The sequence below is a fragment of the Emys orbicularis genome, chromosome 2 (assembly GCF_028017835.1).
Source record: "Emys orbicularis isolate rEmyOrb1 chromosome 2, rEmyOrb1.hap1, whole genome shotgun sequence".
NCBI lineage: Eukaryota > Metazoa > Chordata > Testudines > Emydidae > Emys > Emys orbicularis.
Genome location: NC_088684.1, coordinates 165,061,650 through 165,088,492, shown reverse-complemented (window position 1 = coordinate 165,088,492; position 26,843 = coordinate 165,061,650). Strand labels below are relative to the sequence as shown.

The following is a 26,843-nucleotide window of genomic DNA, read 5'->3' as shown; positions in this document are numbered from 1 at the left end:
AGTAAATATATCAACAAACTGTTTCATATACCATGAGATTTACCGTTAAAGTAGGTGTTTACCTTTTCCTCTGAAAAGCAATTTGTCTTTCACATGTTGCCTAAAAACATCACAAAGTCTATAGATTTATTTGTTGTTTATTTAGAAAGACTTTTAATTTACTTTCAGCATTTCTCCCCCTACTTTTCACCTTGGTCCCAGTCTCTAACTGACTGTGCACTGGTCTGCCCACAGTCAATTGCAGAGTTGAGGCTCTAGTGTTTTTCATTAATAGCCCCACAAGAGGGGAGTTTGACAAACCCGTTCATGGTGTAATGGAACAAACTTGTTTCCAAGACATTTTGAAAAAGGAGTACCTAAACCTTAAATAGCCCAGTACATTTTCATAGTGAAAAGCTGCCCTTCCACCTTGTCTCTAAAATTATTTGAGAGAACATTAGAAAAAATGTTTTCACAAATCTGAAATCTGCCTTTTTCTCTTCAAAGTACTTTGTAAACACTAAGTAATTAATTATTGTGTCATGTCAAATGGTAAATAACATAGTGAGTCCAAAGTCCACGTATCTTGTTAATGACAAAGGTTCTCATGTTATTACTGGAGCAATAGAAACTGTCCCTCCAGAAGGATCTAGGAGACTGGTAGCTGACACGTGGTGTTGGACACCTTTTTTGCTGATATCTTGAGTAGCTGCCTGAAAAAGAGATGTTTAGACAGAGCGGTGGGAGGTGGGAATTTGAAAAGTCTCTAGCACCAAGCAATGGTGTTTTTAGTATTGTCACACTGTCTGGAGTGGCTCACGACCATGAGTGCCAACCTCAGGGCAGACTATCAAAAGCAGGGCAGACACCCCAAACTGGTGGTAAGTTCTATAATTAGATTTCACCAACCCATAACAAATGTGAACTCCCAAAGTACTACAATAGTCTTATAATGGAGTCACTGGCAGGCCCCTTAGACATTCCAGTCTATCTTGCCACCCAGGCAAGCAGGACCATGTGATAAGTGGTCACTTACACATAAAACACAAATATTTCAGGTTTCTCCCAGTTCCAAGAGACCAGCCACTCACCTAGGTCAATTTGCATCCTAGATCTCACAAAGACAATGCTGGTAGCCAATTCTCCAGTAAACTAACTAAAGGTTTATTAACTAAGAAAGAGGAATGAGAGTTATAGAGAGGTTAAAGAGGGTAAAATATATATACAGGTGAGTCACCGTCTATAATTTCAAATGGTAGCAGAGATGTAGTAATCTGCCGGTTTCCCAAAAGTTTCTCAGGGCTACCCAGAATAAGGTTAGGAATCTCTGTCTTCTCGTTCAGTTATTCTGCCCTGTTAGAATCCAAACAGTCAAGAGATGAAGGATCTTTCCCTGAGCCCATAGTTCCAGAGTCTTCTGACAGAAAACAAGCTGATAGGGTCACCTCTTTTGTAGGCTCTTTCTTTGATTGGTGGAGAGAGAAGAGCGCATTTAGATTCTTTGATCTCTGATCTGCACACACTATGACCACTTGGCTTCAAATGTACAAGATTTAGCACTTTACTGTTAAGTTCTTCATTTGCATTACACAAGGCTTCTTCCACATTTGATGGGCTATTTAGTTACAGGAGTATTTGCAATGTAGCTGTTTGCTATTACATTATAACAGGATACAGATATGTGAAAACAATGCATGTAACAACATCCCGTTAGTTTTCATGAAGTGTAAACACCAAGTACACTCTTATACATTTAACAATCACTTTGATCTATATTAATATACAAGTGAATTAGCCTGGCTTCCAGCTATGCATTTGTAAGTATTCAATGAGGCTGGGGCTTTGGCATGAGCTAGCACCTGGTCTACCAGTGTCACAAGTATGACTTGAGCTATTGCAAAAAGAACATGACAGTCAATTAGTAGGCATCTCAGTTACACTCCATTGACTTTTACCATCTAGGAATGGCAAGGGTCAGAGTTTCTTATAGGGGCCCTGATTGCCAGTAGAGCTGCCATGGAGGCCCAAATTCTTGGCAGGATGAGGAGTTTCCATTCCTACTCTCTGATTGTTCTTGGTGACCCAGGAGGCCATGCTAGATGTGACTTAATTTCTCACAGCATGAGGTTCTGGAGCTGAGTCGATACAGTTCAGATTCATTGAAGGGCTAATTTAGGTAAAATGCACTGGAAGGGGTTGTGCAGAGGCACCCTGCTTCCAAGAGTTCCTAGGCATGCTGAAGCTGCCACTACTCACTTTTTAGATGCAGTTAAGTACCCTTCCTGAAGCTGATCAGCTCCAATGGCCAGTCAGTAGGGGGTGAGCCAACCAAGGCCTCACATTCTCTCTGCCACCCCTCATCCTTGCCTCCATCAGTGCACATGAAGCCAGGCATAATCTGGCCTTAAGCAATTTATATTACACCCTTAGATGACACAGTGATGTGTTATGGGCTCATATTTCAATAATACATTGATGACTAGAACTGGGTCAGTACCTCAAGGTTTTCCCATAAATGTTTGCCAAAATAAAAATGTAATTTGTTTCTGCAGTGTCTGCTTGGTATGTTTTTGCTTTCTGCAGATATTATAGCAAATGAATATACTAGCAGGAGCGTTCACAGAAAGAGAGTTTTAAGAAAACAAAGAATTAATGCACCAAAAAAACATGTATTGTGGTGGAGCAGTTAGAGTTGCTGCACTCACAGCATACCTGACGCAAACCTACAAAAGCAAGGCAATGAAAACAGTACATAATTGTATTCCACCACTCACAAGCATGGACCTTACCTTTACCACTATCATACAGCACAACCTAAATTCACCACATTTTTCGTGATCCTAGCTGTCGCAGATATTTGGTGTAGTAGATGGTTGTGTTGTTTGGAGAAGTTTGGATGGTTGTGGGCAGAAGGGTGGTGGTGCACAGTAGTTGTGGTAATGGTAAGCGAGGTGACTGTGGGGTGAAGATAGTATATACTGCTAGGACTTTTCATTTCCTTGCGTTTGTGGGTTTGTCACACATGGTGTGAATATAGCAACCCTGACAGATTCACAATGAAGTTTTTGTATGTTAGTGTCCTAAGTTTTTTTAAATGCTTAATTGGAGGTGGAAGTTAAAGGGGAAGAGGAGCAGCAACCTGTGATGGGTAGAAATGTGAAGGAAGAATATTTTATCAATCAGCAACTGCACATGAACCCTTCTCTGCGGTAGAATAAAATCTGACAAAAACAGTTCCTGACTAGACCTGGTCAAAAATATTACCAAGGGAACATTTTTCTATTACAAAATGTCAAGTTGTCAAAATCAAAATGTCCTGCATGAACACATCAATTTCAATAACATTTCATTAAAAAAAATCAAAACAAAGCATTCCGGTAAGGTTGACCTTATTGAATGGAACATTCTTATTTTGTTTTCAAAATGCTGTTTTGAAATTTATTTTATATTATTGGGCCATTTACAATACAAATTACAAATTACCAAACAGAAGACCGATTACAAATAGCAAGTTAGAATACCAATTGAGCAAATCAAGTACCAGTTGCCAAATCAGTTAGAATTCTATCTACCAAGTAGAATACCAATCACTAAGTTATTTTTAAATGATAATGTAATATAAAAGAAAGTATTATGCCCTATTTTTAAAACATAAAATCAAATTAAATACAAATAAAATATTTTTAAAATGGGGAAATCAAAACAGACCATTTCAGTTTTGATTGACCTTGAACAATATTTTTTTAGAAGTTTTGTTTTGTGGGAAATGAACTTTGTTTTGATTTTGAATGATTCCTTCCCCCCACCCCCTCAAAAAAAATGTCAAGTTTTTTTGCAGAATGGAAATTCCAGTTTTTGACCAGCTGACAGAGAAGGTTTGCTGTGCGCTGCCCGGCCCCATCTGTCAAGCTTGTGTGCACTTGGTCCTCTCCCCCACAACCAATCAGATTTGTGTGTGCTTAGCCCCAATCAACCAATATGGCTTTTTGTACATTGGTCTCCCAATAATCAAATTTGTGTGCTCAACGCCTATGATTTCAGATATAACATGACCAATGCTTTAAAGGGACCCTAAGTCCAACATTTTGCAAAGTACTTGTTACCAGGTCTCCTCAGGGGCCACCTCTCTGCCAAGGTTGTGCACATGGAGAAGAATTCTAAAAGCTATCTGTCAACCATGAAAAGTAGGACTACCAAAGAATAGAAAACCCAGCCAGAGATTAAATTCAAACCCTTTCTAATAAAAATGTATGAAAAGAAACCAGACAAAAGTGACATAGAAAATTCAATGGGCATCTAAACTAACATTGTGTGACATTTTACACCTATTAGCTACCTACTTAGACAGAAAACAGGAATGTATGCCCCATTTTAGAATGTAACCCTAACTATGGCACCTCCATAATATTGTCAGAAAGTGAACTTTGAGCCTGTGAACATGATTGTCTGTGAAGTGGGTTTGTGGGGCAGAGTTATTCTCATCTAAATCAGGGAACACAAACAGCAAGCAGTCCAAAGTAACAAAAAGGTTCAGATGCTGACTAAACACAAATTTGCAACCTACATACCAAGAGTCAGTCATAGAAATTATTTGTCGAATCCTTTGGAACAACAAATACATTCCAGAAAATTCTAAAAATGGTTTGTGGATAATTCATGACCAGAACAGAGATGAAATTTGTCAAATTTCCTATAAAATATTTGTTCAATCCTACTGCTGATACTCTACTGTTCCCATGTCATCCAGAGGTTCTCTAATGTTTCCTTCTTATTTGGAGCACATACATTCGGCCATCCCCCAGCTGCCAAATGGTCTAGAGGAAATATGCATTTGTATGAAACAACTGGCTCAAGTTTAAACTGAGTAAGATAGAGGTTATGTTGGTAGCAAGGAAAAGTCACCTTAAAAAACTAGTCACAGTCTTCCCAGCTTTTCACCTGAATGACCAGTTGCAGCATTTGCTGCTGAAGGACTTGACTGAGTATCAGAAGTGCCTGGACATCTGATAGATCCTGAGGCCAGAAATCAAGGACACGATTCCTACAGAGGTTGAATGGCTATACCCCTAATCTGACAAGCAGGCTAGCTGTCTGCCATCAGTGCCACTACTACTACTTCTTTATGCCCACTCAGTTAACTTCTGGTAGTGAGATCAGAGCTCTTATGATTCCCATCAGTGTCAGTCCTCTTGTTCTTTTCTGCACTTTTAATGCTACCATTTGCTTAACAAATTCCTCTCTAGTTCCTTTACTGATTAACTCTACTGCTGAATTGTGTCCTTGATGTTGTACTCTACAGAACAGTTATTCTTATATGTGAGCTCCCTTTCTGACAAGATACACATCATTATATTAAAAAAAGCAAAAATCACAACAGCAGAATCTTTGGAAGATAAAACTACTTGTCAGATCAATCTGCCTCTTTGTTCTATGGGGTCATATTCTCCATTGCCTTGCCCCTTGTGTAGTTATTTATATCTCTATAAAATGAATGCAAAGTGGTTGTAAACTGCTACTAAGTCAGAAGTTCAATTTTTGGGTGCCTAATTTGGGTGCCCAATTTGAGCTTTAAAGGGTCACTTTCTAAGTATCAGGTGCCTTTAGATGCCTCATTTTGGATACCCCGAATTCTAGTCACTTTTGAAAATCTTGCCTTCAGAGCTCAGGAGCATTTGAATTTGGAGTTCTGGTGTTTGAAATAAAATAACGCTTTCCCGTTGCCCTCACTTTCTCCCTATTTTCACGCCCAGTTAAAACAAAACAAAAAAAGGCACTGCTCTTTAGATAGTCTAGCTACCTCTAGTGCTGCTTCCAAACTGACTTACATTCTTTCTAAGGGACTTTAAATGAGGGCTTTAAGACAAAGCTATAACAGGCACCCTTGACAGTCTGTCTGTCAGACCTGCTGAGACAACTGGATTAGCTCAGCCTTGGAGATGAAGCAAAGTGGTCTAGGTGTGAGCCCAAGAAGAGAACTGAGAAAGAAAATTGAATTTGCCTTCTGGGTTCTGGCAAGTGACAAGAATGCTTTAAAAGAGCTTTTATACTTAGTCTATAATTGTTGAATTATGGTGTAACTCATCAAAGTGCACCTATTTCACATTTCAATCATTTGTCAGACATTTTGTACTCCACTGGTCAGCATTTATGGTCCATATGCCCCTCTGGGCCCAGTCCACTGAGGATGGGAGCCTGTGAAAGCTGTCACCTTGGAGTCTTATGCTCAAATAAATTTGTTAGTCTCTAAGGTGCTGTTGCCTGCCCAGAACCGGGCCTCGAGATGGCAAACAGGGGTTCGTTGCCCGGTGTGCTTGGCACCAATAAAGACACCGAGGGGAGAAAGCAAGCCAAGTTTATTTCAGAGCTCTGAAATGGCACTAGGAGACCAGCATGTCTCAAATCCAGTGCAGCACATACAAATAAAATTTTCCCTTTTATATTCCAAGCTGTTTCTGTGCAAGCCTTTGTTCTGTTACTCCCTCTTACCCCTCCCACCCCTCCCTTCTGTAGCAGTTACAATTAGAAAAATTCCCATTCGTCTGCTTATCTTTTGGCCTTGCAAGGCCTGTTTACAGCAGTCTGAGCAAAACAGCAGCTGTATGCTAGAGAAAAGCTGACCCTTACATTTCAGCTTCAACATGTAAGCAGTTAGCATAGAAGTAGGTGAGAGTTCACAAGATGGAGTCACTGTGGTTCAGGTAGGCCCAGAGCAGAAGAGCTTCATCGGCTCTTTTGGCCTTCCACTCCCCTGAGTTACCTGGTAGCTATGCCTAGTGACACCAACAGTGCCACAAGTACTCCTGTTCTTTTTGCGGATACAGACTAACATGGCTGCTACTCTGAAACCTTGGAGTCTGGCTCTTTAGCACAATCTGTAAAGATTCATGCTTTTCGCTGTGGAGGTTGAGTCCCTGGTGTTTGCCAACATGGCAGCCATCACACTTCCAAGCAGCCCATGTTGGCATGTTTGAAGGCTGAGAGGTATGTGTCATACTGGCAAGGAAGGAGGACCCAGAGGAAGGAGGAATGTAATTAGGCAAATCTGCTGGAGTAATACAAGGATGTGCACCTCACTGCTGCAGCTGCTCCTGGTTGTATCCAATTCCAGCAGCCTATGTGAGATTAGGGAGCATTTTGCAAAATGATTTGATTGCACAATACATACCTCAGCTCCATCAAACTTGCACTCTACCGCCAAAGAATCCATTTCTCTATAATTGCTTTACTCTCTGTAAGTTACAATAGCTCAACCAACTTTAATGAAAAAATATTAATTGTTGATTGAGACTTTACATGCCAGATTTCGGTCCCAATTCCTAATTTTATAATTTATGGAACATTAGGTTGTTGATCATGAAAAAGCACTATAGGTACTCATAAATGGTTTTTAGCAATAGTGTGTGTGTTTGTGGAGGCACTTGTGCCAGCAGCCATGTATCATGTAAGCCACTGCATACATTGCAACTGCTGGTTTCATGGGGGCAACATTTGGTAGTGTGAGTATCAGGGTTCTTCCTCCCTTCCACTCCCCACCCCCCTTTGCTGGATATTGTCTATTGGGCCTACTGCGTTAACGATCACAGAGTATAGCTTTAGCATTTAGGTATTATGGTGATGGGTGCAACAGAAATATCTGAAATAAATATATACAATGAAGAGATAATGGGACTGTGAGGCAACAGGAAAAGAGTGAGTGGCAGACAACGTATTTTAGCACATGAGCACATCATATAGTTTGGAAACTACAGCATCTCTTCATCTGGTTTGAATCCCCTATTATAATATTTAAAAAAAAAGATGGAGGAAAGAACAACACTGAACTTCATGTTTATATCCCATTGGTTGTATCAATTTATTTTCACTGCAAGTCTGTTACTGTTGTTTACCTTGGTCCTGAACATTACAGAATGGTGCAAGAGTGCAAAATGGACAGATGTCAAGTTGTTAGCTACACCTCCTTCTGAAGCCACTCTCTGCCAACTAAGGAGAATTGAACACAAGTTAGAGAGCAAAGAAGTTAGGGAAACATGGGTGTAAATGGAACTTTCACTCCCTTTATGACCTTTAAGGACCCATTCTACTGCTCTGGCTCTGTATTGTAACTGATACGGCCCGAATGCATTGCAGTTCCTCAGAGAGGATCAGTCACGGAGGAACACGCATGGGAAGATGCAGGAGCTTCCATTATTCAAGGTCACATACATATGCAGAAAGAAAAGAAATGATTGGTGCCGTCTCATCCAAAGCTGCAGATGCTCAGTCTCCACTAGGGAACATTAGTGGTTGGAACATTAAATCCAAATGAAAGTATGATCCAGTCCTATATCTCACTCCTCAGAATCAGAAACATTGACCTCCTGAGCAGTGCAACAGCTCCACCCACAACTGAACTCTATGGCCAAGACCAGCAATATCACCCCAATGCACCAGTCACTGGGGAGAACAATTAAAGAACAACAAGCTAGCACCACAGATCCCTGCACAGAACTACCACACTAGCAAACAGCCTCCCCACAGTGAAAGATGCACCGCAGCCTCTGGCTAAATACAGAATCGGTGAAGTGGAAAGTGGGAGCCACTCAGCACAGTCCAAACCCAGAGTCGGGTGACTGTGAGCCCACCTGACAGGCAAGATTGAGACGGGGCTGTTTCTATTCCCATGTCAAATAGCTGAGCGTGTGAGAGCAATTTCAGCACATTACCTGAAATGATGGAACACTTTCTGTCAAAAATACACCTAACCCGGGAGCCAGAGGGAGCTGGGAGAGGGCGTCCTACAGCAGCGCCACCTCGGCTGTGGGGACAAATGAAGACATGGGGGAAAACCTCCCTCACCCTGCGAGCTTTTTGCTGGGCACAACTTACCTACCTCTGGAGATTCCCTTTGGTGCCAACACGCCTACAGCTTGTTATGTGGCTAACGGCGCCACTCATTTCCCTCTCCCGCTCCCACTCCCTTTGTGTGACCTCACAATTGGATACTAAGCGTGTTTCCTAGTAACCACGGGACGCAGAAATACCGGCAACAGCGGGACCTCCCTGCTCTGTGCCCCAGGCCGGCCGGGCTCTGGCCGTGGGATGCTGCGCACCCCGGAGGGGACGGAACCAGACGGGCAGCGGGAGGAGAAATCAGCTGAGCAGACAAAAGGGAAACACCAGCTGCCGCTCTCCGCCCTGTCCGCCTTCAGCTACATCCCGCCCGGCCGCAGGGACCCCCCGGAGCACAGCTACTTCCACCAGGAGTTCAAGGTGAGGGGGGGGGGGGGGGAGAACGGGGCAGGGCGCGGAAAGGACAGCATGGAGCGGGGCTGGGGGAGAGGGAATGAAAAGAGGAGGAATAAGAAAGGAGGGGACATAGGAGTGAAAGCGAAGAGGCTGCAGGGGGCAGCAGAAACATCACACACACAGGGATGTGCAAGGAAGTAAGTAGGTGTTTGTACATTTCACCTGGAGAGGAAAATGCACTCTTGGCTTTCACTCCCCACCCTTAAATCTTAAATTTGCAGCGCCTGGGCCCCTGAGTGGTCAGCACTCATCATTCCTCCTAAGCAAAGCAATTAATATCAACAAGGATGTTCAGCACCTGGAAAATCTTGTTTGCTCCTTAGGGTATAATTTACAAAAAAAATAAAATTAAAAAAAAATGGTTATATGGTGATTTACTGAGCCCTAGAGAAATTAATAAAGGGCATGTATAATAAGTTCAGCTTTTTGGCACTTTTATGCAGTCTCATTCAATCTGGGACCATGTAGTTGCATCTAATAAGATTGGGGTGGGTTGGTCTTAGTCACAATAGACATGATGACAACACAACCATCCGAAATTTAATGCAATATTTTAAAGGCACACAAATCAACCACACGAGAATGTCACACTTATGCCTTATGCTGGAAAGTCCACTTTAGCACTTACATAGCACTTTTCTTTTTCAAAGTTCTTTGTAAAGTGTAATTAATTTTTACAACACTGCTGGAGGACAAAAGGTATTACCCACATTTTCTAGATGGGTAAAGTGATACAGAAAGGAGTTGGAGTGAACTTCAACAAAACATATTGAATTGACAAACAGAATGTTGTCCTCTGTTTAAATCTCTAAACATACTTTAGATAGTGATTTTATTGAAAAATATCTCAGTACTATCAATATTTGGCACAGATTAGCTGCCCAATTTCTGCTGAGAAGTCTGTGCTGTCAGAGATTGCGGTCTAAGAAATAGTTTCCATATTGGTTCAGAAGTGGAAAGTAGTTCAACATCAGTAAGGCCCTGATTCTACAAACATTCATGCACATGGTTAACTTTACTACTGTGGGCTAGATTCACAAAGGGATGTAGGCCCAGATTTAGGCACCACTGGTATTCACAAAACACCCCACTCAGCTACCGCCGAACCCTGTAGGCACCTAAACTCAGTCAGTTAGGGCACTCACCTAAGAGGTGGGAGATTCCTGTTAAAATCTTTCCCCCCCTCAGGCGGTAGGGAACTTGAACTGGGGGTCTCCCATATCCCAGGTGAGTCCCCTAACCACTGGACTGGAAGTTATGGAGGCCCCCCTCCCCAAGCTTCTTGCAAGAGGCATCTGACTCCAGGAGAGGGTTCATAGCTGAGAATCCCAAGCAGAGTTGGGTGCCTCCCTCCATCCCAACCGGTGGGCTGGTCTACACTAGAAAATTAGATCAATCCAGCTACATGGTTCATCGGTATGAATTTTTCACACCCCTGAGCAACGTAGTTAAGACGACCTCAGTCCTCATGTAGACGGCTAGGTCAATGGAAGAATTCTTGTCAACCTAGCTACCACCTCTTATGGATTAACTAAAGCAAACAGGAGAATACTTCCCATCACTGTCGTGTCTACACTGAAGCTTATAATGGCCCTGCTGCAGCTAAGCCGCTGTAGTGTCTTAAGTGTAGACATAGCCTTAGGCACTGAACTGCCTTAGAGTGTGGCTTAATCATCTGTGTGAAACGAATTGCTCATTTCAATCCAAAACGTTAAAATTCACTTAGCAAATACATTTGACAAAAATCACCACAGCCAATCCACTTGCCACATTGGTTGGATGGTTTTGTTAAAATAATCAGCATAGACATTGCTCATTTTCATCTGCAGGTTTCAGAGTTACACAGGAAAGGTACTGTAGAGCCAGAGCCTAATGATTATTGTGAATGAGAATAGTTAATGCTGTGCTTAAAAAAAGATTAAAGAAAGAAAGGGAGAACAACAATATTAAGCCGAAGTGAGGCTGCAGCTCCAAATATGGCTTACACAGGTACAGAGCTGATAAAGTCTCATTGTAAATTCTATATCAAATTCACATTGATCAGCTGCCATATGGCAGAGCTGTTTAGAATATGAAGTCAGTTTTACCATCCAGGTAATCTGGGAGTGTTAGAAGATGCCACTCGGATAATATAAAAATAAAATAAAAACTAAAAGTGTTAACAGCTATTTCATAGATTCTCATCTGGAGTAGCACCATGGGAATAAGAATGAGAAATGGCCTGGAAAAAAAGCATAGATGTGACCCAGGGGTCTGTATAACTAAGGAATTATTAGACCATGAGTAAAAAAGGCATGACAAATTTGAGGCTTGCATTGGGTGACTGTGGGGGATAAACTGACTGACTGTTGGGATAAGCTTATTGACTATATCAACAGTGTTAAAAACAAATTTCAGAGTAGTAGCCGTGTTAGTCTGTATCCGCAAAAAGAACAGGAGTACTTGTGGCATCTCAGGCCTGGTCTACACTACCCGCCGGAATCGGCGGGTAGAAATCGACCTCTCGGGGATCGATTTATCGCGTCCCGTCAGGACGCGACAATCGATCCCCGAATCGACGCTCTTACTCCACCAGCGAAGGTGGTAGTAAGAGCCGTCGACGGGAAGCCGCGGAGGTCGATTTTGCCGCCGTCCTCACAGCGGGGCAAGTCGGCTGCGATACGCCGAATTCAGCTACGCTATTCGCGTAGCTGAATTTGCGTATCTTAAATCGACCCCCCCCCGTAGTGTAGATGTAGCCTTAGAGACTAACAAATTTATTTGAGCATAAGCTTTTGTGGGCTACAGCCTACTTCATTGGATGCATGTAGTGGAAAATACAGTAGGAAGATATATATATACACAGAGAACATGAAACAATGGGTGTTACCATACACACTATAAGGAGAGTGATCAGTTAAGGTGAGCTTTTATCAGCAGGAGAGAAAAAAACAACTGTTTGTACTGGTAATGAAAATGGCCCATTTCCAGCATTTGACAAGGAGATATGAGGAACTGGGGGGCTGGGGGGGGGATAAGAATGGGGAAATAATTTTACTTTGTGTAATGGCCCATCCACTCCCAGTCTTTGTTCAAGCCTAATTTAATGGTGTCCAATTTGCAAATTAATTCCAATTCAGCAGTCTCTCGTTGGAGTCTGTTTTTGAAGTTTTTTTGTTGTAATATTGCGACTCTTAGGTCTGTAATCGAGTGGCCAGGGATATTGAAGTGTTCTCCAACTGGTTTTTGAATGTTATAATTCTTGACGTCTGATTTGTGTCCATTTATTCTTTTACGTAGAGACTGTCCGGTTTGGCCAATGTACACGGCAGAGGGGCATTGCTGGCACATGATGGCATATATCACATTGGTAGATGTGCAGGTGAATGAGCCTCTGATAGTGTGGCTGATGTGATTAGGTCCTATGATGGTATCCCCTGAATAGATATGTGGACAAATGTAATTCAGAGATTGAAGTAGACAGAAGCATGGGCAAGTGGCCTGATAACATGACTGGAAGACAGGAAATAACTAATTTTAATCCCATTTTTGACAATGACTCCCTTTCTGGTTTTGGGCAAATTCATGTAAACAGTGTGTGTTTCATTTTCCCATCCATGCCTATTTGATAGGCATGCTGTGGACTTTAATTAATGTTTGCAAAGTGATTTACAAGTGCTTGATTTTATTAAGCCAGATCATAGGAAATGCTCACCTGAGACATGGATTGCTTGTCCATTTTACATGATTCATTCATTCTGACTGGTTATTAAAAATACAGGCCTATTACCCTAGCATTTAGCAACTGATGGAAATGACTACCATTAATACCAGTAAAGTATCTGGAGACAAAATAACAAGCCAGACTGTCATAACTATAAAGGGAAGGGTAACAGCCCTCCTGTGTACAGTACTATAAAATCCCTCCTGGCCAGAGAGTCCAAAATCCTTTTACCCCCAAATCCTTTTACCTGTAAAGGGTTAAGAAGCTCAGGTAACCTGGCTGACACCTGACCCAAAGGACCAATAAGGGGACAAGATACTTTCAAATCTTGGGTGGGGGGAAGGCTTTTGTTTGTGCTCTTTGTTTTGGGGATTGTTCGCTCTTGGGACTAAGAGGGACCAGACATCAATCCAGGCTCTCCACATCTTTCTGAACAAGTCTCTCATATTTCAAACTTGTAAGTAAACAGCCAGGCAAGGCATGTTAGTTTACCTTTGTTTTCTCAACTTGTAAATGTACCTTTTACTAGGGTGTTTACCTCTGTTTGCTGTAACTTTGAACCTAAGGCTAGAGGGGGGTCCTCTGGGCTCTTTAAGTTTGATTACCCTGTAAAGTTATTTTTCATCCTGATTTTACAGAGATGATTTTTACCTTTTTCTTTAATTAAAAGCCTTCTTTTTAAGAACCTGATTGATTTTCCTTGTTTTTAGGTCCAAGGGGGTTGGATCTTGATCCACCAGGAGTTGGTGGAAGGGAGGAGGGGGGATGGTTAATTTCTCCTTGTTTTACGATCCAAGGCGTTTGGATCTGTATTCACCAGGGAATTGGTGAAGAGTCTCTCAAGGCTACCCAGGGAAGGGAATTAGCATCGAGAGTGGTGGCAGCGGACCAGATCTAAGCTGGTAGTTAAGCTTAGAAGTTTTCATGCAGGCCCCCACATCTGTACCCTAAAGTTCAGAGTGGGGAAGCAGCCTTGACATGGTGGCAGAGCGGTGGGATAATTTTAAACCAAAAGCCAGTAAGATTTTTTTTTCTCCTTTCTAGCTGCTTGGAAAGCAGAGCTGAAGGTAGATGCATATCTTATCTCTCCTTGCCTGAAGGCAGAGGTGTTAAGTTTTTTTAACAAGGGTCTTTGTTAAGAGAAGGGTTCAATCAGTGAGCAAACAGCTGGTAAAAGGAATTTACAAGCTGAATTGTTTTTTCTTTCTTTCTACCTCTTGGGGATAGCTAGTTAGAAAGTCTCTGTTACCTCAGCAGCAGCCTGAGCTGAGTGCATCCCAGTTTCAGTCAACTGCAGAGGGGTGTGGCCCAGCACAAGAAAACAGGAAAATGACTACCAAAGAAGTAGCTAACAAACTAGAACTGGCCAGACTAGAAGCAGAAGAAAATGAAAAAAAACATCAGAGACTGCTTCAATTAAAAAAACTCGAGCAAGAAGCTGAAGAGAAAGCCAAAGAGGAGGCCCACAAGAGAGCTATGGAGCTGAAAGAAAAAGAGATGGAGGAGAGGGAAAAAGAGATGGAGGAGAGGGAAAAAGAGAGGAAGCATGAACTGGAATTAGGAAGGGCTAGGCCGGATATACCAGCCAATCCTAGCAACCCCTCTCCAGGTACCACTTCCCAACCCAGAAAATTCCCCACCTACAAGGCAGGCGATGATACTGAGGCCTTCTTAGAAAATTTTGAAAGGGCCTGCCTTGGATACAGCATCACTACAGACCAGTACATGGTAGAGCTGAGGCCACAGCTCAGTGGACCCTTAGCAGAGGTGGCGGCTGAAATGCCTAACGAACACATGAACAGTTATGAACTTTTTAAAAACAAGGCCAGACTCAGAATGGGGCTAACACCCGAGCATGTCCGTCGGCGGTTCAGAGCCCTAAGGTGGAAACCAGACATGTCATTTACCCGACATGCCTACCACATTGACAAAAATTGTGATGCCTGGGTATCAGGAGCAAATGTTACATCTCTAGAAGATCTGGTTTCCCTAGTAAAAATGGAGCAGTTTTTAGAGGGTGTTCCTGCGGAAATAGAAAGGTACATCCTAGATGGGAAGCCCAAAACTGTAACCGAGGCGGGGGAGATTGGAGCCAAATGGGTGGGGGTGGCAGAAAAGAAAAAAACTAGTAGCAGTTGGAGCGAATATCAGAAGGGGCAAGCCGAAACAAAACCTTACCACCGGGGACAACCCAAGGCCCCACCCACATCCCAAGGGAAACCCCAGATGCCTTCTCACCCCACCACACCAGTCTCCACCAACCAACATTGCCCCGGTGATACCTTAGCAGGGCGATGTTTTAAATGTAATGAACTGGGACATATAAAGGCTCACTGCCCCAAGAACCCCAACCGATTACAGTTCATTACACCACAATCACACCAAAGATCCCCAGACCCAGATGCCTCTCTCATACCCTCGGAGCGAAGGGAAACCTTGAGAGTGGGCGGAAAGAAGGTTATCGCTTGGAGGGACACTGGGGCACAAGTGTCAACTATCCACCAATCCCTAGTGGACCCCAAACTCATCAACCTGGAGGTTACAGTGACAATTCAACCCTTCATGTCACAGTCTGTAACCTTACCTACAGCCAAGTTGCATGTTCAGTACAAGGGCTGGTCAGGAATGTGGACTTTTGCAGTCTATGACAATTATCCCATCCCCATGCTGCTGGGGGAAGACTTGGCCAACCATGTGAAGCTAGCCAAGAGGGTGGGAATAGTCACCCGCAGCCAGGCTAAGCAAGCTTTCACCCCCATCCCTGTTCCTGAGCCGTCCACCAGGGCCCCGTCTGTGTTACCAGAGACCCAAACAAAGGGGGTGGAACCGGATCCCCTGCCAACGACTGCAACAGCCGTAGTGGATCCAATCCCAGAGACCCAGCCAAAGCCAGTCCCAGAACCGGAACTGGCAAGGCAACCAGCACCAGAACCATTGCCAGCACTGAGTCCAGCGCTTGCAAACCCGTCTACAACTCCAATGCCAGAGGGCACCAGCGAGCCTGAACTGGCAGAAGCAGCAGATAACCCTACCCAAGAGGCTCAGCCAGAGCCTGAAATACCACATAGTGCACCAGCGGACAGCGGTTCACAGTCAACGGAAACAGCCCCAGCACCTGCATCGCTTCCAGAGGGACCAAGCCCCAGTCCACAGTCCAAGGAGGAACTGATGTCTCCAGCATCAAGGGAACAGTTCCAGGCCGAGCAGGAAGCAGATGACAGCCTTCAGAAAGCTTGGGCGGCGGCACGGAGCACCCCACCGCCTCTCAGCTCTTCTAACCAATCCTGGTTTGTTGTAGAACAAGGACTTTTATACAAGGAGACTCTTTCTGGTGGGCACCAGGAAGACTGGCATCCTCAAAGACAGTTGGTAGTTCCCACTAACTATCGGGTAAAGCTCTTGAGCTTAGCCCATGATCATCCCAGTGGCCATTCTGGGGTGAACAGAACCAAAGACCGGTTGGGGAAGTCCTTTCACTGGGAGGGAATGGGCAAGGACGTTGCTAATTATGTCCGGTCTTGTGAGGTGTGCCAACGAGTGGGAAAGCCCCAAGACCAGGTTAAAGCCCCTCTCCAGCCACTACCCATAATTGAGGTCCCATTTCAGCGAGTAGCTGTGGATATTCTGGGCCCTTTCCCAAAGAAAACACCCAGCGGAAAGCAGTACATACTGACTTGCATGGATTTTGCTACCCGATGGCCGGAAGCAGTACCCTTAAGCAACACCAGGGCTAAAAGTGTGTGCCAGGCATTAGCAGACATTTTTGCCAGGGTAGGTTGGCCCTCCGACATCCTTACAGATTCGGGAACTAATTTCCTGGCAGGGACCATGAAAAACCTGTGGGAAGCTCATGGGGTGAATCACTTGGTTGCCACCCCTTACCACCATCAAACCAATGGCCTGGTGGAGAGGTTTAATGGAACTTTGGGGGCCATGATACGTAAATTCGTAAATGAACACTCCCATGATTGGGACCTAGTATTGCAGCAGTTGCTTTTTGCCTACAGGGCTGTACCACATCCCAGTTTAGGGTTTTCACCATTTGAACTTGTGTATGGCCGCGAGGTTAAGGGGCCATTACAGTTGGTGAAGCAGCAATGGGAGGGGTTTACGCCTTCTCCAGGAACTAACATTCTAGACTTTGTAAGCAACCTACAAAGCACCCTCTGACACTCTTTAGCCCTTGCTAAAGAAAACCTAAAGGATGCTCAGGAATAGCAAAAGGCCTGGTATGATAAACGTTCCAGAGAACGGTCCTTCCAAGTAGGAGACCAAGTCATGGTCTTAAAGGCGCTCCAGGCCCATAAAATGGAAGCGTCGTGGGAAGGACCATTCACGCTCCAGGAGCGCCTAGGAGCTGTTAGCTATCTCATAGCCTCCCCCACCTCCAACATAAAGCCTAAGGTATACCATGTTAATTCTCTTAAGCCCTTTTATTCCAGAGAATTAAACGTTTGTCAGTTTACAGCCCAGGAAACAGATAACGCGGAGTGGCCTGAAGGTGTCTACTACGAAGGAAAAGGTGATGGTGGCGTGGAAGAGGTGAACCTCTCCGCGACCCTTGGACGTCTGCAGCGACAGCAGATCAAGGAGCTGTGCACAAGCTTTGCACCAATTTTCTCAGCCACTCCAGGACGGACCGAACGGGCATACCATTCCATTGACACAGGTAATGCTCACCCAATTAGAACCCCACCCTACCGGGAGTCACCTCATGCCCAAACTGCTATACAAAGGGAGATCCAGGACATGCTACAGATGGGTATAATCCGCCCCTCTAACAGTGCATGGGCATCTCCAGTGGTTCTAGTTCCCAAACCAGATGGGGAAATACGCTTTTGCGTGGACTACCGTAAGCTAAATGCTGTAACTCGTCCTGACAACTATCCAATGCCACGCACAGATGAGCTATTGGAGAAATTGGGACATGCCCAATTCATCTCTACTTTAGACTTAACCAAAGGGTACTGGCAAGTACCACTAGATGAACCCGCTAAGGAAAGGTCAGCCTTCGTCACCCAGGCAGGGGTGTATGAATTCAATGTACTCCCTTTCGGGTTGCGAAATGCACCCGCCACCTTCCAAAGACCTGTAGATGGTCTCCTAGCGGCATTGGGAGAATCTGCAGTTGCCTACTTCGATGATGTGGCCTTTTTCTCTGATTCATGGGCAGAACACCTGGAGCACCTGGAAAAAGTCTTCGAGCGCATCCGGCAGGCAGGACTAACTGTTAAGGCTAAAAAGTGTCAAATAGGCCAAAACAGAGTGACTTACCTGGGGCACCAGGTGGGTCAAGGAACTATAAATCCCCTACAGGCCAAAGTGGATGCTATCCAAAAGTGGCCGGTTCCAAAGTCAAAAAAACAGGTCCAATCCTTCTTAGGCTTGGCCGGATATTATAGGCGATTTGTACCACACTACAGCCAAATCGCCGCCCCGCTGACAGACCTAACCAGAAAGAAACAGCCAAATGCAGTTCAGTGGACTGATGAGTGTCAAAAGGCCTTTAACCAGCTTAAGGCGACACTCATGTCTGACCCTGTGCTAAGGGCCCCAGACTTTGACAAACCGTTCCTAGTAACCACAGATGCGTCCGAGCGGGGCGTGGGAGCAGTTTTAATGCAGGAAGGACCGGATCAAGAATTCCATCCTGTCGTGTTTCTCAGCAAGAAACTGTCTGAGAGGGAAAGCCACTGGTCAATCAGCAAAAAGGAATGCTACGCCATTGTGTACGCGCTGGAAAAGCTATGCCCATATGTTTGGGGACGGCGTTTCCAACTACAAACAGACCATGCTGCGCTACAGTGGCTTCATACCGCCAAGGGGAATAACAAAAAACTTCTTCGGTGGAGTTTAGCTCTCCAAGATTTCGATTTTGAAATACAACACATTTCAGGAGCTTCTAACAAAGTGGCTGATGCACTCTCCCAGGAAAGTTTCCCAGAATCAACTGGTTAAACATTGTTCTTGGAATGCGGAACATATTGTTAGTTTTTATATAATCAGTAGTATGTCTAAAGGTGCATGTGTCTTATTAACTCTGTTTTCTCCTAGAGCTCCAGGAAGAAATCACAGCCAGTGTGGAACCGGCTGTCCAACACTATCTGTGATTTGGGGGGCGTGTCATAACTATAAAGGGAAGGGTAACAGCCCTCCTGTGTACAGTACTATAAAATCCCTCCTGGCCAGAGAGTCCAAAATCCTTTTACCCCAAAATCCTTTTACCTGTAAAGAGTTAAGAAGCTCAGGTAACCTGGCTGACACCTGACCCAAAGGACCAATAAGGGGACAAGATACTTTCAAATCTTGGGGGGGGGGAAGGCTTTTGTTTGTGCTCTTTGTTTTGGGGGTTGTTCGCTCTTGGGACTAAGAGGGACCAGACATCAATCTAGGCTCTCCACATCTTTCTGAACAAGTCTCTCATATTTCAAACTTGTAAGTAAACAGCCAGGCAAGGCGTGTTAGTTTACCTTTGTTTTCTCAACTTGTAAATGTACCTTTTACTAGGGTGTTTACCTCTGTTTGCTGTAACTTTGAACCTAAGGCTAGAGGGGGGTCCTCTGGGCTCTTTAAGTTTGATTACCCTGTAAAGTTATTTTTCATCCTGATTTTACAGAGATGATTTTTACCTTTTTCTTTAATTAAAAGCCTTCTTTTTAAGAACCTGATTGATTTTCCTTGTTTTTAGATCCAAGGGGGTTGGATCTTGATCCACCAGGAGTTGGTGGAAGGGAGGAGGGGGGATGGTTAATTTCTCCTTGTTTTAAGATCCAAGGGGTTTGGATCTGTATTCACCAGGGAATTGGTGAAGAGTCTCTCAAGGCTACCCAGGGAAGAGAATTAGCATCGAGAGTGGTGGCAGCGGACCAGATCTAAGCTGGTAGTTAAGCTTAGAAGTTTTCATGCAGGCCCCCACATCTGTACCCTAAAGTTCAGAGTGGGGAAGCAGCCTTGACACAGACATTGCACAATTAGGTGGGATAATTCTGGCAGAACTGCTCAAAACAGATTATCTAGGACAGAATTACAGTTAAACATAATAGGCTGTCTGTCGACCTTCAAGTCCGAGAAAGGCTGAATTTTCTTCATTGATAGAGTGAGTCAGTGAATAATGCAGTAGTTCTTTTTAACCAGCAGGAGGTAGATCTTTACTTGGCTTCTAAATAAAATATGGAGAGCAAAGGAAAAGCTATAGTGAAGTACAATAATGGAGAGGACAAATCACCACCTAGAATTCTGCAAGTCTCATCGCCTCTGAGAAGTGAAAGGGAGAATAGATTAAAAAACAAAACAGCCCCTCCTCTTGAACACCAACTAGTGTATTTCCCTTATTGAGTAACCCTATTATTATAGGGGTGCACTAGTGACACCATAGTTAAGGCAGTGCCAAAAGTTTCCTTTCAATGGGACCATTATAACCATCTAGTACTGTTCTGACTTTAATATTTTTAGAGATAAATAGTTATAAAATAGAAAAAAAAATATAAAAATCAGAACATGCTTCAGTTTTCTAAAGTACCACGAGGCCTGGCAGAATTTTGTTTAATAGATAATAGATGTTTATTTTTTTTAAAATCTATTTAAATTTTCACAGTTGCACAAAATTATGGGCTTTAAGCATTTTTTATATTTATTGATGTAAATGTTCACACTTGTGGGAAACTGGAGGGGAGGGTGTCAGACAATTATTTAATGACTGACATTGATATTCAAAAAGTTAAAGCTTTATAGCCATTAAACCCACAAATTGTCAACACCACATATGAAAATATACAAAGTAAATATCCTTAAGTCAAACTGTAAAGTTCTCAAGCAGCACTTTTCTTACTTTGCCAATCTGTAATTTTCAATTATTATTGATGGAATTTATTTAGTCAGCTTGTATGTGTGAAATTGATGTTTACTGACATTTACCTATAAAAATCTAATCCTTCCAAGCCTAATTACAACTACATCATTGCTGAGCCAAAAATGAAGATTGAAGTTTTTTAAGTTTCACTTTTTCAGATTTTTAGATCATGTGTCACAGGAGCAGGGTGATAGGTTGAAATCTTCTCCGGTCAAAGTGCTGAGCCTTTGATGATTTTCATAAGTAATTATTAGTATATTGCAAAAGGTCTTTTCCTCTCCTTTCTCAAATATTTTTTTCTGAAACATACATGGTTTAGTATTTGTAAACCATAATAAATCTCTAGTGTGTGTAGCTAATTGTGCATTACCTAGCACTTTGGGACTTCACGGACTCAAGGCTTCACTTCTTGTATATAGAGAACCGGTGTTGCAATCAGTGGGAGTCTTCGGTACATCAGGAAATGCAAGACTGGGATTCACTGGAGACACTAATTAAATAGCGCTCTGAGATTTTCATATGAAAAGATGTTTTAAATACAATCATTTTTATGTTTCTTGGAGGGGTGGCGACTGTGTGTTTATGCATTAACTTGAAGATAAAGGCTGATTCACAGGCTACTTCCAATATCTATTTCTTTCAAAATGAACTTCAAAGCTGCCTTTCTCTCTTCATTTTCTTCAATCAGAATGTCTCTTTAATCAATTGTATGCATTTGCTGAAGGAAAATAGTTCAATAAGGAAACTGATTTAAGCTTCCATGTGGTTACTATAAATTACAAAGGGGGAAACAGTGATATGAAATACTCTGAAAAATCCTCTGGCAATGTCTTTACATATAATGTAGAAGTTGTTTTAGTTTCACATTTTCACAGATAAGCCAAATGCACAAAAGAATTGTATCAGAGGGGTAGCCGTGTTAGTCTGAATCTGTAAAAAGCAACAGAGGGTCCTGTGGCACCTTTAAGACTAACAGAAGTATTGGAGCATAAGCTTTCGTGGGTGAATGCCCACTTCATCAGACGCAAGTACTTGCGTCTGATGAAGTGGGCATTCACCCACGAAAGCTTATGCTCCAAAAGAATTGTAACAATTTTTCAGACTATTTCAAAGGGATGCCCCAAATGTTGCTAATAACGGATGTTCTTCACAGCATCTAGTGCTGCACGTGCACCAGTTAGTTCTACCACATTATTTTCGAACTCACAGTGTTAAACACCACTGTAAGTTAATCATATTTTTTTCTTTATCCCAAGACAGGGATTGTTTCCACATATGACTCCATTTTTAAGAGGCCAAAGAGTTACAATGAAAAACTCCACCGATGTGACAGAGAACATGCAAATAGTCGAGGTCTTAACATTAATGATGAGGTAAGGTTTATATGCGGACATTAAAGTGGCTTCATTCATATTGACAACACTGGAGTTAGGTGCCTAATGTGGAGAGACAGATGTGACAGAGACCCTTTGACAATGGGGCCCACTGTTCTTTGCAAAGCAGACTTATCTCAGACCTGACAAACTCACTACACCAAATGTATCTTACAGGATATTTATCTATAAAGAGTAACTTAGGATATCTACAGAAAGCTTGTCACCTGTCAAGCTTCATATTACAAGCGCTGTGTGGTTTAGAGGAGCAGTGGTTTAATATGAAACCAGTGGTGTTGGAATAATTTGTATAGTGGGGGTGCTGAAAGCCATTGAACAAAACTGTAAGCCCTGTATCTGATGGAAACCACTTCAAGCCAGGAAGTGCTGCTGCACTCCCAGTACCCCTAATTCCAGCACCCCTGGTGAAACTGATAAATTGGGATACACTGCACCTTTGGGTGCAGAGAATCTGGAATTTCTGTGAGTAGCCAGTACCAGGGGCTGGATATCACAGGTGAACAATTCAAAGTGACTCAGGGGTTGGGGTGCACCTCTTGTTAACCTGCAAGGCAAAGACAGGGCTGGCATAGCCTAGAGGAGAGTGCTTGAATGGCTGAAAGACTGATGGTGCTAGGGAGCTAACACCCAGTTACCAGAAGCAAGACTCCCTCACACCAGAGGCAGGAGGTAACAAGTTGACTAACTGTCTTGGGTACCCTAAGAACTGTCATAATAGACACCTTAGCCTGTGATACACAAAGCCAGCACAATAGGCAGGGAGCCACCTATGTTAGCCAATGGGAGAAACCAACCAGAGAGGGGGCATGCTAAGCCCTGCCCCTCTCTGAGATAGGTGCCTAAGTCCAGGCTGCATAGGGGTGCCTTGCTCTGCTAGTAATCCATGAACAGGGGGCAGATAGGCACTTAGCTCCCTAATTTTTTTGTGGGGCCTGAAACAACACAGCTGGGGACAGGAGGTACTCATAACCTCTAGCCTAGCAGATAGGGTACTCACTGGGATGTGGGAAACCTGTCCCACCTCCACTTGAGGAGTAGGAATTTAAACATGGATCTGCTACCTCTCAGGTGAGTGCTCTAACCCCTGGGACAGGGGTTCCTCACTGTCTCCTGTTGAAGTTGTTCCACTTTAATTAAACAACAGAATACTTAAATATGTATTGGGCCAAAGAATGTTATCACCTAGTGGTAAGAGCACTCACCTGAGATGTGGCAGCTCACTGTTCAACTCCCTTCTCCGCTCAGGACGGGGCAGGAGTGGAGGGAAGAGAACGGGGGTCTTCCACATCCTGGCTGAGAACCCCAGGCTAAAGATTATAGGGGAGGTCTGTCTCCCCTCCCACGCCCCGGCAGCTTTGTTTGGAGCCCCATATGTGATTTAGGCAGCCGAACGCCAACCTTTCCTAGTTTGTGACTCACACTGGTGCTTAGGAGGGTGAGAGGTGTTTGGACACCTATCTCAAGGAAGTAGTACACATGCTCAGGCAGGAGAAAAGCACTCAGGCATCTAGAGTGAGACTGCAGGACATGTGCCCAGAGGCAACAGTTTAGGTGTTGAATGAGTTTAGGCACCTACAGCATTAGGCAACAGCCAAGCAGGAGTTTTGTGGATCAGTGGTGTCTGTAAATGGGACTTACGCTCCCAAAGTATCCTAAGCCAGGTTCAGGGAAAGAGTAAAGCCATGTCCCTCAGACTGGGTAGACAGTGTGGATGTTGCAGTTCAGGTAGCAGCACAGGCTAGTCGCCCAAGTACAGACCCAAGGAGTCAGCCAGGCTTCCACGTGGGTGGCTACCCCATGTTGCTGCCTCTGCCACAATGTCCACTGCTAGTTTTAGTGCACTAGCTCAAGCAACGCTAGCATGTTTCCAGCTGCCTGAGGGGGGATGAACACTCCCAACTGCTGTATAGACGTACCCAAAGACACCCCCCCCCTATTTTCCTGAGCTAGCAGTCTCCCCTCTGTGTATTTTCTGTATTCTCAGAGCACAGTAGAGTTTGGGGAGTAGAGCTAGGCTGAAACCATTCTCTGTAGAGTTCCCCCCTTAGGGCCCTGCGGATGTCCAAGGGTACGTCTACACTTACCGGAGGGTCCGGCGGCAGGCAATTGATGTTCTGGGATCGATTTATCGCGTCTGGTTTAGACGCGATAAATCGATCCCGGATCGATCCCGGAAGTGCTCGCCGTTGACGCCGGTACTCCAGCTCGGCGAGAGGAGTACGCGGCCTCGACGGGGGAGGCTCCCTGCCGCGTCTGGACCCGTGGTAAGTTTGGACTAAGGTACTTCGAATTCAGCTACGTTATTAACGTAGCTGAATTTGCGTACCTTAGTCCGAAGTGGGGGGTTGGTGGGGACCAGGCCCAAGTGGCGAGATCCTTGTAGAGTTAATACTGCCTGGGGGGAGGGGTGCCCAGACACCAGCATTGGAGAGCAAATGCTCAGTTAGGAAGTTCCAAGATCTGTGAGAATTACCTCTGATTGCCCTGTGAATCTTGGGATTCTGAGTGGGTCATGGAACACTCCCAGTGTCTCTTCTGTATGTGAGCAGCTTCCTCCTAAACTCAATAGTAAAGTGGCCAGTAGACTTCATGGAGGAGCTGGCTCATCTCTCTTTTTGAGGTCAAAACTCGGGTTTGGGGGGTGTTTAATTTCCTTTTATTTTGGTAGACTTTAGGGGTACAAGTGGGGTGGCACTGTTGGAAATGTCATTATGTTGACAAAGCATTTTTGAAGAGGAAGGTTTTGCAGCATTTCCTAGAGATGGTCAGGCTCCCGCTTTGCCTGATCTCCTCCGGAAGTTCACTCTGTAGTTGGATCAACTCAACAGAGAATGCTTGACCCTGACCGTTGTGATCTGCATTGTCCCAGCAGAGCACAGCTGCCCCAGTGGTCTAGAGACCAAAGTTGTCTTTAATGTAGATAAATTTGGATCAAGCCCTATCAAGTATTTGTACAGTGCTTAGAAGGTGTCACCTTAACCCTGCTGTAGGCTCCATCTTTAGGTACTACTGTAATAAGAGCTAAAGGATGATACATATAGACCCCAGCCAGGATTAGGGGCCGATTGTGCTAGACGCCGTACAAACATACACGTTATCTCATACATTTGATGTTCCATCCACACTTTAGCTGCAAGAAGGAAGGAAGTTTTCTGTCTCTTCTGCCTCCAGAGCCTCCTGGTTGCTGTGACTCAGGAGGGTAATAATGCTACACCAGTCTACATTTACAGCCAGTTCACATTTACAAGGTCAGCATCATAACCATAAGATTGTTTTTTAAAATAAGACCTTTAATTGCACAGAAATCAGTGGCTTAGTTTCATTAACTCTTTTTTTGCAGTAAGTTATGTGGGCAGAATACATGAAGGTATAATGAGGTAGCAGAGCATGAAAACTGGTTGGGAACATTACAAGCATCACAGCCACACATGCACTGTACAGGTCATCCCAAATGCGTGCTAATAAAACCTCTCTACTGACCCAAAAAAGCATACTAAATTAATTTATTACGTGGTCTGCAACTACTGACATGGAAATCACCTCCACATGGTTAGGGTGTGGATATATATATATGGGTATGTACATGTAATCAGTATATAGTAATTCAGAGCATATCTCCATATCCTGCTGTCTCAGTGATGCATTCATGTTTTTTCACTATTGTTAAAGTTCAGTCAGGAATTTTGGACAATAAAGTAATGATCCAAACCCCACTGTAATTGTCTTTCTGCTAAACAAATGTGCCTTGCTCTAACACACATTATACAGTTCTGTATAGGCAGAAGGCCTTGTCACCAGCTGCTACACCAGATTTAGCAATCTATATTTGTCATAGCAGTGGCTCCTCTACTGTTTTGCATGTGTGTTTATACGTTAAGGAATATAAAATCTAAATAATGTTCTTACAGGAACTGGCAAGACCCATTGCTGTTTTGTCCTCTTCAGAATATGGGAGACATATAAACCAGCCCATAGAGCAGTCGATCAGAGATTATGCAAGGATTAACCGTGTCCAGGCTGAGTTCTACAGGAAAAATGGAGTCAGCTGCTTGTTGGAAAAACCTTCTCAAAGTCTTGAACCATCCTAAAGCTCCGGTCCCCCCAGCCATCGACATGAACATAGTACAACACAGTTTTCACAGCAAGAAGAAAATGAAGACTGTTTTGCCTTTTCTTGTAATACTTTCCTTTAGCTGGTCAGTGTGACTTGGATACAAAAAAAAATGAAGCCACAACAGCTGTCAGTTTCCCCATGTTAGTGTAAATGTACCTTGACATTTCATTAAAATCTTGCAGATAATTTCTCTACCAATTTTCAATGATGACAATGTATTACAATAGAATAGAGCAAGTTTCTTCTTCAAAGCATTTACAAACATCAACTTACAATCCACACAACCATTCCTATTAGATTCAGAAGTATTATTATCCTGATGAAAAAACTGAGGCAGAAAGAGGTTAAGGCCAAGATTTTCCAAAACAAGTGCCTAAATCTGTAACCAGAAAAAAAAAAAATATTTTCAGATCAACCTGAAAACAAAAATTTGTTGAGATTTTTGGCAAACTGGAAATTTAAAAAAATAAATAATTGGGGGGGGGGGGGGGGGGTGTCAAACTGAACCTTTCATTCAAT

At 43.6% G+C, this 26,843-nt stretch overlaps 1 protein-coding gene across 1 annotated transcript; it reads left to right on the top strand.

Moving 5' to 3' along the window:
* The first annotated feature begins 9,057 nt into the window (after nt 1-9,057).
* CFAP90 (cilia and flagella associated protein 90) lies at nt 9,058-26,298 on the top strand. Its single transcript, XM_065397687.1, has 3 exons — nt 9,058-9,228; nt 22,073-22,189; nt 26,119-26,298. The coding sequence occupies exons 1-3, from the start codon at nt 9,058-9,060 to the stop codon at nt 26,296-26,298; spliced, it is 468 nt and encodes a 155-aa protein (XP_065253759.1).
* Nucleotides 26,299-26,843: the final 545 nt, after the last annotated feature.